At 37.9% G+C, this 14451-nt stretch overlaps 1 protein-coding gene across 1 annotated transcript in view; it reads right to left on the reverse strand.

Annotated features, from left to right (window-relative positions):
• Window positions 1–14451, reverse strand: part of ech1 (enoyl CoA hydratase 1, peroxisomal) — a 140548-nt gene that overhangs the window by 7585 nt on the left and 118512 nt on the right. Inside the window, exons 2-3 of the mRNA XM_051864079.1 lie at window positions 5150–5307; window positions 2323–2491 (exon numbers count right to left, since the gene is read on the reverse strand). Coding sequence (XP_051720039.1) covers window positions 2323–2491; window positions 5150–5180 — 200 coding nt within the window. The 5' untranslated portion in view covers window positions 5181–5307. The remainder of the gene's footprint in view (window positions 1–2322; window positions 2492–5149; window positions 5308–14451) is intronic.

Here is a 14451-nt window from a genome sequence, read left to right on the forward strand (position 1 = left end):
AACAAAAATACACATGTAACACACTAATTCAGTCATGACGTGATTTTTTATTTTTTTATTTTAGATAACTGAGATCAGTGTGCACTTCAAATTCCAATCTCACACTGCCATTCACATAAAGACATTTTAAGAGAACATAGAAATGGCATAAAATGGGCACTTTTATGTCTCTCTTTCTAGTATAAATGATGAAATATGCTTTGTAGTCAATAATTTTATCCCTTAAAACTCATCCTTGATCACCAAAATGACATATTTTTCCTGTGAACATTTTTTTTTTATTCAAGCCTTAAAATAGCTTGAATGTATCTCTACACCCTTACTTCATTTAATACATGTAGATCCATGAATATGCACAGCATAACCAGCTGGACATTAACCAATCTGGTTTCAAGACCGGCCATTCAACCGAGACTGCACCACTGTCGATCACCGAAGCCCTGCCGATTGGGAAGGCTGATTCCAAATCATCAAGTTCTCATTCTGCTGGATTTATCTGCTGCCTTTTACACCATGAATGATCAGATCCTTCTGTCCACCCTCTCAACAGTGGGCATTATACGAACTCCACTTCACTGGTTTCAATCCTGAATGCTCTTTTGGCTGGACTTCCACACGTGCAATCAAACCTCTACAAATGTTTCAGAACGCTGCAGCACGTCTTATCATTAAAGAGCCCACGTCACACCTCTCTTCATCTCTCTAGCTGCTTGCATCAAGTTCAAGGCATTGACACTTGCTCAAAGATCTACCACAGGCTCAGCACCCTCCTACTTCTACTCACTCTTACGAGTCTACATCCCTACTAGAAGCCTGCAATTGGTAATTGAGCAGCGGCTCATGGTAGAGAGGCACAAAATAAAGGCCCTGAGTATACGTCATTTCTATTCCTGTGCTGGAGTCGACCCCGACTCTGTTGCTATTCAGAGTCGAGGAATCGACTCTTTTGGAGTCGACTCCCCATCACTAGTGTGGAGACGGAGGCGCCATGGATGATTACAATAGGTTACCAGCTAACATCAGCATTAAAGACTTTTAAAAACATTTTAGCTCAAAACTCACTTTTAAGACAGCAGCAAGTGTTTGAAATAACTTCTCTTTGTGATCCAATGTGGATTCTGATCACCAAGACTATGCGCGCTATTACCATAGTAAGCGTGGTAAATACGACGGATTGAAGAAATCAGACAAATTATATACGTAGGCTATCACAATCATGTATTTATTTTATGTGTCGGCATGTCTCATCTCTTAACGGACTGTCTGATATCCATATTTAGCTCCGCATATTTCATAAAATAAAGCAACTCCAGTTTTTCGGGATTCCTCTGTTTTTCAGACTGAAAATATAACTGTCACTGGAGAGAGTGCTAAAGCTCCTCAGGTTGTATTTTTGGTGGAAAATTTGTAGAAATTATCATTCTTTGTAAATGTGATGTAAACATACTGTCCCACGACTACAAATAAACAGAAACAGACGCGACTGAATAAGTGCGTGTGTCCTCTTTCTTTTGTGAAATAACAGTAAATACCACTTTATTTCTGTGACTAATGTGTAATCTTGACAAATTAATTCATTATGATCAATTTGTTTGGTAAAACATCGATGCTTGGGTTTTTAAATCTTTAAGTAAGCAACAAAATGCCAACAAACGCCGGCTTTTATCATGTTCACTTTACAATCTCGCTAGTTTCCAGTGATTTCTTTCTGATTATTTTTCTGATAAAACTTCCATTTGTTTGTGAAATGACGGGTTTGTGTGACGTTGTTCCAGAGAGGCGTGTTACGGGCGGGTTTTAGTGAAGCGCTGCGGAGCTTCTGGCCCGACAGTGGAAATGCAGCGTGATTTTGGGCTCAGTGCTACAAGTCCAGGGCTATTAGCCTAGCCTGGCCCGATGAAAGCCCTGGCTCGCACTGGCCCGACAGTGGAAAAGCGGCTAACGATAATGCCGTTCTAAAGACCCTCTACTTCACAGCATAGTTAATGATATGCTAAAGCCCGCCCACACGTTGACATGATTGGTTACAATGTAGTTTGTGACGTCAGAAACACCAGCAATTTCAAACCACATTTTTGAGACTGTCTTTGGTTCACTACAATTTTAAGGAGCTCAGCAAAGGTGTTGACTTTTAAAGCATATTAAAAACAACACCACAGACATATAAACATTAAAATTAATGATTTTCATTTAAAACATTACTATTCATGTCACTATACACTTGTGAAATGTTTGTTTACAAAGCCTTACAGGAAATCTTAAAAGAAATGAAATGAATTATTCATATGGATATGAGCGTGTAATATGGATATGATGTCATACAGCCAGAATGCCTTGTTCATCGCATTGCGTTTCTCCGGACGGCAGATCTCAACGTGAGTGATGGTGTCAACCGGCCGGCTGACTGACAGGGTTGTGAAGGGGGGGGTGGGCCCTGCTGATGAAGACATTCCTTTAACAGCGTTCAGGAAAGGTACGAACAGACCCTGTTCTAATCACAAAACACAGAAAAAAAAAATCACAGGTTTACACTTCTGTTCTGACCAGTAGAGGACACGAGTGTCTGAATTAAACTGAATAACATATATACACATATATACTGGATTTACTATTTATATGTATGTGTTTGAGTAAAATGAACATTTTTGTTTTATTATATAAACTACTGAAGTAAAAAAAAAAAGTAGTAAGTAATAGTATTGTCATTTAGAGCATTTTTTTATGCATCTGCCCAATTCCAGCCTTACTGAAGAACCCCAGATCATCACCGATCCTCCACCAAATTTCACAGTGTGGGTTGTAGGCCTCTCCAGGTCTCTGTCTAACATTAGTGGACCAGGTGTTGGGCAAAGCTGGAAACTGGACTCATCAGAGAAGATCAGAATCATGCAGATCTGTCTTTGTGAAGGACGCGTGGCTCAAGCCACATACAAGTTTATCCTGAAAGAAAACATGCTTTCTTCTGCTCTGACAATGTTCCCCAACTCAAAGGATTGTTTTTTCCCACAGGACAATGCTCCAATCCACACAGCCAGGCCAATCAAGGTGTGGATGGAGGACCACCAAACCAAGACCTTGTAATGGCCAGCCCAATCTCCAGACCTGAACCCACTGAAACCTCTGGAATGTGATCAAGATGAAGATGGAAGGTCACAAGCATCAAACAAAGCCGATCTACTTGAATTTTTGTGCCAGGACTGGCATAAAGTCGCCCAACTGCAATGTGACCGATAGGAAGCATGTCAAGATGCACGAAAGATGTGACTGGAAATCAGGGTAATTGCACCAAATATAGATTTCTAAACTCTTCCTAAATTAAAACATCAGTACTGTGTTATTGAAAAATTAACATAAACTTGTTTTCTTTGCATTATTCAAGGTCTGAAAACATGGCATCTTTTCTGTAATTTTGACCAGTTGACATTTTCTGCAAATAAATGCTCTAAATGACAATATTTTTACTTGGAAATTGGAAGAAATGTTATCATTAGTTTATAGAATGAAACAAAAATGTTTATTTAACTCAAACAAACACACACATACACACACACTAGGGGTGTAACGGTTCTTGGTTAAAAAAAATCAAACCGTACCGTTCTCTTTCAAATCTTGCGCTTGAACGGACAAATTCACACAAAAATTATGTCAACATGCCCGTCTTGGCGAGTATCCTAGCAAACATAGTAGGTTATGTCTTAAGTAAACTTAAACACTGGAGAAAGAACGCATGTGTTCAGTATCAGTGTACTGTCTCTGTGCATTATATCTTAAAGTGACAGCATCCTAATATTCCTTCTGTCTGTATGTGTTTTTAATGTTAATCAAACAACAAAAGACAAGGAAATCACTCACTGCTCTTGACTGAATAGCTTTTGTAACTTAATTAATAGTTAATTATGATTAATCTTTATTTAATTTATACAGTGAAGATTATATGCAATGTTGTTTTACATTTGATTAGCTACTTTAGTCAATCTCTGTACCTGAAAACTACTGTTAGATACCTAAATAACCCGAAAAGCACTGACGTGTGTCCTAAAACCATGTATATATATATATATATATATATATATATATTAGTGCTGTCAAATCAATTAAACTCAATTATTCACATATTATATTTGTGTGTACACGATTGAAAATTTCATGCTAATGGATATAAAAATAACAAACCAAGTAGAATATCTGCAAACAAATGACACTAGACTATTTCTCAGAATTAATTTCACCATTTTAGCAATCACTGGTTCCAGCTAACTTATAATTTTTAGAGGATGTGGATTTATGAAGTTTGTTTCCATAAAGTTCACACAGGTGTGCTTTAAATTCTAGCACTTTAAATTACAATCACATTATATTTTCATTCACTGGCATTTAAGGCAAACGGGGGTGAGGAATTTGCCCATAATACATCCCTGATCTGGCAAAATATTCTATTATTATTAAAGTAACATTTACAATAAGGTTTAATTCGTTAACATTAGGTAATACGAAGTAACAACAAACAATACTTTTACAGCATTTATTAATCTAGGTTAAAGCTAATTTCGGCATGCTGTATCCTAATACATTTTAAAGCATTAGGTTGTAATACATTTTATTTCAAGTTATTAAATTTGAACAATATATAGTATATTGTTTTGCTTAAAAATGGCTTACGTTATCTTTGCTTAAAATATATTCCAACTGATTTCATATTTTATGTAATAAAAAATGTGTGCTTTAAGTGTCCAAATACTAATCGTAATCAATAAGATCATCAAACAGAGACATTTTCATAGAATGTTTCCCTTTATACATTATTATAATATTCATTTAAATACACTTTCCAGCTGCATGCTATACCTTTTTAATATTTGATTTATCCATTAAATGCATTTAATTATTCTCTCAAAGAGTGAAATAACATATTATTGAGTATGTGACCTTTCACCCAGTTAACAGAGCTCATGTAAGGACACATTCACCTACATTCAGTCACAGTTACAGACCATTAATAACAAACTAGTTTAAAAAAACGAACAAAATTTAGAGTATTGATTCTTACATTTTTCCAGTGTTCAATACTTAATACTTGTAGCATATCTACAAACGATAAATGTAATTATTCTGAACAAATGCAGTTAGATGGTCAAACGGGGTGACTTACTTCTGAACGCAGATCTGAAAGCAAGTGCCATTAGTGCCCTTTGACCAATATATTCTCAATCACAGACCTGCTTATGAAGACTATCACAACACTAACTCCAGTGATGTGGGTTTATCTGTTTAACTGGTTGAAAATAATAAGTTACTCGTCACAACAGAATGACAACACTGATAATATCCGTTTCTGTCTTTAAATAGTTGTTTTATTCTACGCCTTTTATTTATTTTATTTTTTTTAGGACGTCGTCATGTTTATCTCTGACGTACGGCGGTGTGGTTCATATTTAACGGCTCTGGGTGTGGCGAGTGATCTTTTCTTCTTCTTCTGAATTGTGGCGCATTCCGCCACATAGGCACATACCGCCACCTACTGTTTCCTCTCTTACATGGATTATAGTCACGTCTCGTCTCTTTCATTATTTGAATTTCTCTCATTGTTGTATTTCTGGCTGCTGCGTGTTCAGCTCTCATGCCAAAAACCCAGCTTGTGTTCCCATCCTATACTTTTGTGTTTTATTATTGTGATTCCCTATCAAATTCGTTTGTCTAACCCTGTTTATACCAGCCTATACTAGCCTAATTTCATTACTACTTTTTGATTAGCCTAATATCCTCTTTTAATCCTTTTCCTAATATCCAGTTTATCTTATTTTTTTTTCCTTAGTATTACCTTTTATGTTCTCTATCATTTTAATTCTCTCTATATTATATTTCCTACACTTTAATATTACATTCAACTATTACATTCTATTACCCCACAAAAGGCACATTTACCTGAAATATACCTATTTTGGTGATGCATTTAGTCATGCGTGTCCAAACTGTAATCTTGTTAATTTTTTTTTTTTTTGACTGCTTTTTATTTATTTATTTATTTTTGCCTCTTTTGCTAACTGATCTGGTATTTCATTTCCGTTAATTCCTGTGTGAGCTGGTATCCAACAAAATTTGACATCTATTCTCATATATTTTTTTAAAGTGTCTTTTAATATATATATATATATATATATATATATATATATATATATATAGTGGTGTGCGGTGGTGTTTTAAAATGAGGCGGCAAAAAAGTCCTCAAATTTTTATATATCAATTTTATTTTTATTTTTATTTATCAAATAAATTTTATATATAAATATATGTCCCTCTTTTTTATGCATTTTTACATTTTGCTTACAAATTGCTTTTGACGTGACATAAAGCGGTGATATCTAACTGACAGTTGCTTACTTACTTTTTAATTAGTCTTCCATTAACGCCATAATCGTCTTCATTCAGGGCGATTCGACGAGAAAGCGCACAAAAACAAAAGGTGGGATTTATCGCACAAACCAGTCATATCCAATCATAACCGATCATATCCAATCATAGCACGATGGAGGCCTCCTCTTACCTGACTTTCCCCCATTCATTCTCAATTACCTCCCACTAAACCCACCGCACGCTATATGGGGGCTCCGTTATAAGTCAATGAGGGGAGAGGCGCGTCTCCCGCTGTAACTTCACCTGTGGGTGTCGCTGTTAAACAGTGTTCCTTTATAAATACGAGTGACTTGTAGACTTTTTGTAATATTTGATTTTAATATTTCACATTTTGTAATATTTGCGTTGTTATATTTTAGTAATATCGATTATTTTCTCATCCAGTTTTTTTGAGGAGACATGCCTCCCTTGCCTCCTCGGAGGAAACGCCCCTGATATTTGAAATAATCGATATGGGTTTAGTGGGGGGTAAGTGATCCTTCCTATCTAAACCCTGATAATGACTAATCATATTATTATGTTCCAGATAAAGTCTGTAGACTATCATGTTGGAGCTATTGATCTATAACTTTTAGGATTTGTTGGATCCTTTCCAGGCTTTACTTTTAGAAGTACAAGTGCACTTTTTCAGTTTATTGGTATTTTTCCTTCTTTAATATTCTATTAAATAGTTTAAGTATATTTTCATGTGTTTATATATGTTTGAACATGTTTAACATAACATATTTGGTCTTCTTTTTGGAATTCTTTTTGGAAGAAAAAATAATTATTTTCAATAGGACAAGAATGCAGCGACTGCCATATATATTCTTGTTATACCATGTCATATTAAAGTATCAAGCGTTATTCTCTTGATTTGTTTCAGTCTTTTTGATAATTTAATTTAAAAAGCAGTAGGCTCGTTAGTACAAAGGTGGATACTTTGGGCTCTATTTCTAACGTATTAATGTTAATTGGTTTCCGCCAGTAGAGTGCGCTCGCGCAACCGAATGACACATCCGAGTCTGCGAGACGAAGAGAAGTGAGCGCGCGCGGGAAGATGGGCGTAAACAGCCGTTAATGTTGTTGTAAATGACTGTGAGTACATTCATTTTATTACTTACTAGGAGAAATCTAAATCGAAATGACTTTTAAAGAATCGGTTCATCCTGGTTATTCAAACACAGTTACACCTGCCTGAGTGGTTATACCGAATTAATCTGATTCAGATCTTGAATCAGAAATGATTATTTTCGTCATGTCCGTCATGCTTGTGAAACGTAGCTCATACAGACTGGTTGTTCACACGACAATTTTTGAAGAAGTGTTGAGCCACGTTTTAAAACAATTATGTAATGTATTAATGAAACCAATCATAAGGTGTAACACAATATTATTAACTGAAGAATGCACTATTTCAGACATAGGCCTACCGCATGTGACGGTATCAAATTTTCATCACGATAATTGCTGAATCTTTTATCACAGTATACGGTATTATATCACGATATTGAATTAAGCCTAAAAAAAAGTATTGTCCTCCTATAACAGGTTTAATAACTTTTTTCCTAAAAGAACTCTGAACATTTAAATACAAAAAAAAAAAAAAAAAAGTTCTCAAAATACCAGATCAGTATAAAATACATATTTAAAATAGATTAAAGTGCAAAAGAATGATAAAAAAAAACAATAGGTAAAACCTTACAGTATGGTCTCATTAGTTAAAATTAGTTAATACATTAACATTAATTAAAAATGAACAATAACTCATTTGTTACAAAAGTTACTCTCTGTTAATGTTAATAAAAATACAACTTATTGTTAGATAGCTCAGGTACATTAAAAAATATTAACAGATACAACTTTTGATTTTAATACTGTATTAGTAAATGTTGAAATGAACATTAACTAAGAATAATAATTAATAAATGCTTTAGAAGAATTTTTCATTGTTAGTTAAAGGGTTAGTTCACCCCAAATTGAAAATTATGTAATTAATTACTCACCCTCATGTCGTTCCAAACTCCTAAGACTTTTGTTCATCTTCAGAATACATATTAACATCTTTTTGATGCAATCTGAGATATGTCTGTCCCTCTATTGACTGCCTTTGCAACTTGAACTTTGACGCTTCAAAAAGTTCATAAAGAGATTCCAAGAGATTCATCTATTCCAAATTTTCTGAAGATCTCTTTTTATGATGAACAGATTTAATTCAGGCTTTTACTCAGATTTACTAACTTAAATCTGTTCATCTGTTTGTGTCATGCATGTTTTTGTTTTATGTACACCGTTCTGACCAGCAGGTGTCTCCAGTGTGCTGCTTTTCGAGCACTTCTGAACAGTGAATCATTTTACAGTACAATTGGTTCAGTCAATTCAAAGTTTTGAAAAGGGTGGTTTCTCCCATCACTACAAAATTCACATCTTCAATCAGTGAAGCCGCTCCCACAGCCAGTTTTAATGCTGGGGAATGTTCCAATCTTCCCACAGGAGCAGAAGAATCAAGCAGGAGGAATTACTCCAGGAGAAACTACTGAAAGATGGAGTTTTAGGAAGAACCAAGCAGAATGAGAGATGAAGATACGGAGGAACAAACAGGTTGGTGTTTTCCTTCATTCTCTTAATGACTGATGAGGAACATTAAGATGAAAACTGACATATAAAATACATCTAAAATAGATACTAGTAGACTCAGTAGTAAACTAAATTTCTTTTTGTTTCTCATTTGTGTTGATTTTAGACCTGATGGAAGTGTATGAAGACAAAACCAGACTTTAGTATGTGTGATGAATCAGTGTGATGAATCATTTTATTCTCAATCAGACTTAAGAAGACACATTAAAATTCATGCTGGCGTGAAGCCTCACTTTTGTTCTGTTTGTGGAAAGACTGCACAATTTAAAAGAGCATGAGCGTATTCATACTGGTGTGAGATCTTATATGTGCTTTGACTGTGGGAAGACCTTCACTACATTCAGTGCTTTAAAAACACACCAGAGAATTCATACTGGAGAGAAGCCTTACAAGTGCTCACACTGTGGAAGGAGTTTCACTACGTCAGGAAACTTGAAAGCTCATGAGAGAGTTCATACTGGGGAGAAGCCGTACAAGTGCTCTTCATGTGGGATGGGTTTCACTCAATTATCTACTCTACAGACTCATATGAAAAAGCATTGCTTAAAGTCATCTAGGTGAGCAAAATTTATATTCAGACCAGACCACTAACTAAAGGACTTAGTATGCTTATCATTGTTTTCTGTTTCCTTTGTTTCATTTTCCCACTCTTTCTTTGTTACTACTGATTAAGTACTCCCACCTGTTCACATTTAGTTTATTATCCTTGTTTATTCAAGTCCCTCAGTTTGTTCTGTTCTTTGTCCAGTTTGTTTGTGCCCTGGACGCTGTTTCGCTGAGTTTGCTAGTATTGGATAATTGGAGTTTTCTTTGTTTAATAAATAAACTGCACTTTGATCAAGCCTTTGCATCTCATCTTCTTCACTGGACTTAAAACGTGACAACAGCAGATTTTTTATTTTATTTTTTATTGCTGATTATTGCTTTTCATTCACTTATAGTCGAAGTTAATGGAGTTTGTGGTCACAGTTTCACAGATCTTTTATGCCGGATAGGACTGAATAATATTGAGTTGCCTACATCTGGGATATGATTGGCAACCACACATTTGATGCACAGACGTGGAAATAAACCAATTTTATAAACTCACTGATTTCGCTTAACAACTTAAATTAAAATGGATGTACAATAAACCATTGTAAAATTTATTTACATCTCTCGACAGAAAGGTTTTTTAAGTTCCCTCTCGATACTTCACTCATACTGCATGTGGGGAAAAACTCATTTTTTCCTCGATACTGAAGCCTTTTTCAGTAACGCAGTGTAACTGCACGGCCATTAGTTCAAACTGGAAAACTTTTTGAACCAATGACGGCACGGGCGGCGCTGTGCGAGCCTATGGCAATGCAGCGTGCCAAAGACCGCCAAAATGGGCGGGGCGTCTGGCTATATAAGCGAGCATTTCGCCATAGGATTTCAGATCTTTCTCCTTCAGCGACGATGCTTCTGGACTTCAAGACTGAACGCCTTTGCCTTCTCTCGCCTGCTGGAACAGCTGAAGAGGCAACACAGTGGACCAGCTGAGACTAGCCGACCACCTGCAGCGCCGGTGCCCTCGCAGACTGCCCGCCCTCGAGCGCCGCTCTCGAGCCGCCCGCATTGCGGTTCTGGTTTTTCCTCAGCGTTTCCCCTGCCACCGTCTGACGCGCTTTCAAAGAGCAATTTCCAGCGGTTTTCACCGCTCACAAAAGAGCATATAAAGCGGTCCTGTCCCTCGCGCCCTCCCGTTCTCTTCCTCCCACAAACCTGCAAGGAAGAAACAGCGGGGCAAAGGGGTCCAGCGCTCAGAGACGAGTGAGCTCACGCCGGCTCAGCCCCCACATGCCTCACTCTCTCCGCCCAGAGAGCCTTCTCCTGTCCTGTTCTCCTGCCCTGAACAGCATCCCTCAGCTGAGGCGAGCGACCTCGTTTCATTTGGCGGTTTTGAGGACGAGCCGCTCGATGACAGCATGTCATTGGCGGTTTCTGAAACGGAGGAATGGGCCGGCGACTCTGAAGACCCCGCCCACCTGCCGCCTTTGGAGCCCATCGACGCCAGGGTTATTCCGCGTCCTCTCCAAGGCTGTTGAGGAACTCGACCTCGAGTGGGCTCCCCCTGAAGAGCCAACGCGCAGCAGACTGGACGAATGGTTCCTGCCGGAACGCCGCCAGGCCCCTTGCCATTGCTCTGCACCGTTCTTCCCAGAAGTCCACGATGAGCTCTCACCACTGTGGACGGCTCTCAGGAGAAGGGCTATGAGCAGATGCCACCCCTGGACGAGGCAGTGGCTGCTCACCTCTGCCCTCCCGCGGCTATTGGATGGAAGAACAAATGGGCCCTTCCAACCAAACCCTGCAGGATGACCTCTGCTCTAGCTGGCAGGGCCTACTCATCCACAGGCCAAGCTGCCTCAGCGCTCCACACCATGGCCATTCTCTAGGTGTTCCAAGCCAAACTCCTCCACTCTCTGGACGAGTCTGGAACTGACGCTCCTGCCTTCAGAGACCTCCGCAGCGCCACGGATTTGGCCCTGCGTGCCACGAAAGCAACAGCCCAGGCCATCAGGCGGTCAATGGCCTTGTTGTATTAGAGAGCCATTTCTGGTTAAATTTGACAGAGATTAAGGAGATCGACAAAGTGGCCTTCCTCAACGCCCCTGTCTCTTCCGCCGGTCTCTTCGGACACGCCGTAGAGGGCTTCACCGCTGCACAGAAGTCGTCCCAAGCCATGCGACACTTCCTGCCCAAGCACTCCAGCTCAGCCAGTGCCTTGAGTCGCCCCAGGCCTGCGCCGACTCAGCAGCAGAGCATGCCTGCACCCTCTACCTCCCAGGCAGCGCCCCCTAAGGAGCAACATCAGCGATCTCGCTCCTCTAAACGCCCGTCTTTCCCAAGACGTCAGGGACCCCGGCCTAGGATTACGCTGGACCCAACGCCTCCAAAATCTTCCAAGTCAATGCCTCCAACGCCTCCAAAGTCTTACAGTTTTTACAAACCCGTGGGAACGGATTCGCGGAAGCGTTATGAATTTGTGGGAACGGATTTAAAAACCGAGGGTACGGTTTGCAAAATCTGAGGGCACGGATTGGAAATTCGTGGGTACGGTTTATTAATCCGTGGGCACGATTTGTTAAACCGAGGGAACAGTTTAAGAATTCGTGAGCACGGTTTATAAACTGAGGGAACGGATTGCAAAACCATTGGCACGGATTGTTTTTTTTCTCCTATAGGTGACGTGCCGGGCTCCGTAGTTTTCTTATTGTGGAAAAGGCATTTTCTGTCTTTAACCCAATTTTAGCTTTTCTTGCTTAGAATTGACCACCATTGAGAAAATGAAACAAATAATCAAATACAAATCACAGAGGCTGCTTTCTGTATTTTATAGCACTAAAATGATACAGATATTTACAGATAGATACTCCAAAACATACAATAACAAAGATAACTGATGGATCCTTTATGGTAATACATATGATTTGGTATACAGTGCAATGCAAATAGTAAATATGAGATAAAGTGAGATAATCTCAAGTGATATAATATAATATTGGTATAATAATAATAGCAAATACAATTTATCTCAGCCGTATTTGTGCTTTTTTCTGGATTATTTTATACAATTATAAAATAATATGGCTTCCTGCGTTAATGGTCGAGACACGAGACACATCTGTGTACATGTGCACACATGCGGAAGATAAACAGAACACACGTTGTTGGATCATGGCATTGGCTCAAAGTTTTGTTCCTGAGAATGATTTACTACAATGACAATGCCGGGAGGATATAAAACTCCGACAGCACTGCTTGGATATTATATAACTAAAACTGTTGCATTTTGAAAAATTATACTTTGGACACGGGCTCATTTGTTTGTGAGATATATACGATCATATAGAGTTTTACAACATAAATGCTGCTCTCTCTCTCTCATATATATATATAAAATTTTTATCTGTATTTTTATGTGAAAGTAAACTTTAAACTTTATACAGATGCTGCGGTAGCCGCGATCAAAAAGAGTAGACGACCTTTGAAACTAAGCTTTAAATAAACATTGTATCTGTTATATTATTATGCCAGTAGGTGGCGACCAGTGACTATTTCATTCATTCATTTATTTATTTTTTTTTACATGATGAATTCTTTAAATTAATAATAGTAAAAAAATGATTAGACTCATCTATAACGGTTTAGACATTTATAAATTAATTTTGAACATTAAATAAAACATTTTGTCAGAACCTCAAGTAAATTAGCCCTACATATTATTTTATTTGATTGTGTAATTTGCTTTTTGAATCGTAGAAAAACCGTGATCTCTATTCTAAGAAATACAGATTATCCAGAGTCATAAATTCCCCAAGCCATTTTGATTACTCTCCTGCTGATATAGTCCTATATTTGATGATCAGTAGTGGTTCGCTAAATATAATAATTCAATAAGCATCTATTTAGGCTACAATAGGCACTTAACTTTAAAAAATATATATTAAATAGGTAATAAAAATATCTAGAGAGCTGGCTGACTAAAGAAGGCTAAGTTTGAAAATGATATAATTTGTACATGGAGTTATTATATAAAAAGATACTTAATTTCTTTACAATTTATAGGTGTTATTTTAGCAGTCGGTTATGTAAGTTTCATGGTTGATAGCTTCTAGCAACATTGAATCCAGGAGAGAAGACAATTCTAGAGAAAAAGCATGTTTGATTTACATATAACAAAGTTTGAGCGCGCACAGCCGCACACGCAATATCTGAGCGAGAGCAAATAACGCCACGGAAACTGCCTCAAATGAACTATAGCGACGAGAAGAAAGCTGTGTGCGCTGCAGTCAGAGGTTCTTGATTCTCTAACGACTTTTAATTGGTTAAAATGAATGGAGAGTATCTAGTGAGCCCGAGCACCCACCGGATTTCACTGCATTGAGATGCGCGTCCTGGAAACGGGAAGCCTCGGGTGCCACTTCACATTGCCACTCACCGCATAATAATGAACTCTCACGCGCAAAGATAATAACAGCAGAAGCTAAGCGCAACACGTGAAATAATCAAACCAATAAGTCTAAAAACAGCTGTTGCATTTTATCACGCAGCATGCGTCAGTGTAACAAATCAACGTGAGAATAACAAATCGATCAGAAATCTGGGCTACGCCACTGGTGTGAACCAGCCTTTAAAAAGACACCATAGATTGACAGTAAACCTTTAGAACTTTCAATTGATATAACTTGTTATCTTTATTAATATTTTAGATAGTATCTACACTGTGCGATTTTGGCCACGATTTGGTCGTCTGAGACAAATTTTGAGAATCCTAAAAGATTCCTGTAATCCTAGGCTAAAATCTGTTTTTGATCGCTAGTTTAATATGTTCACCGACAGCTGATTAATGACCGTTGCGATCAAACTTTACCTCAGACGAAATTCTAGTAGTGTCAG

The sequence above is a fragment of the Ctenopharyngodon idella genome, chromosome 15, assembly GCF_019924925.1.
Source record: "Ctenopharyngodon idella isolate HZGC_01 chromosome 15, HZGC01, whole genome shotgun sequence".
NCBI classification, from domain to species: domain Eukaryota; kingdom Metazoa; phylum Chordata; class Actinopteri; order Cypriniformes; family Xenocyprididae; genus Ctenopharyngodon; species Ctenopharyngodon idella.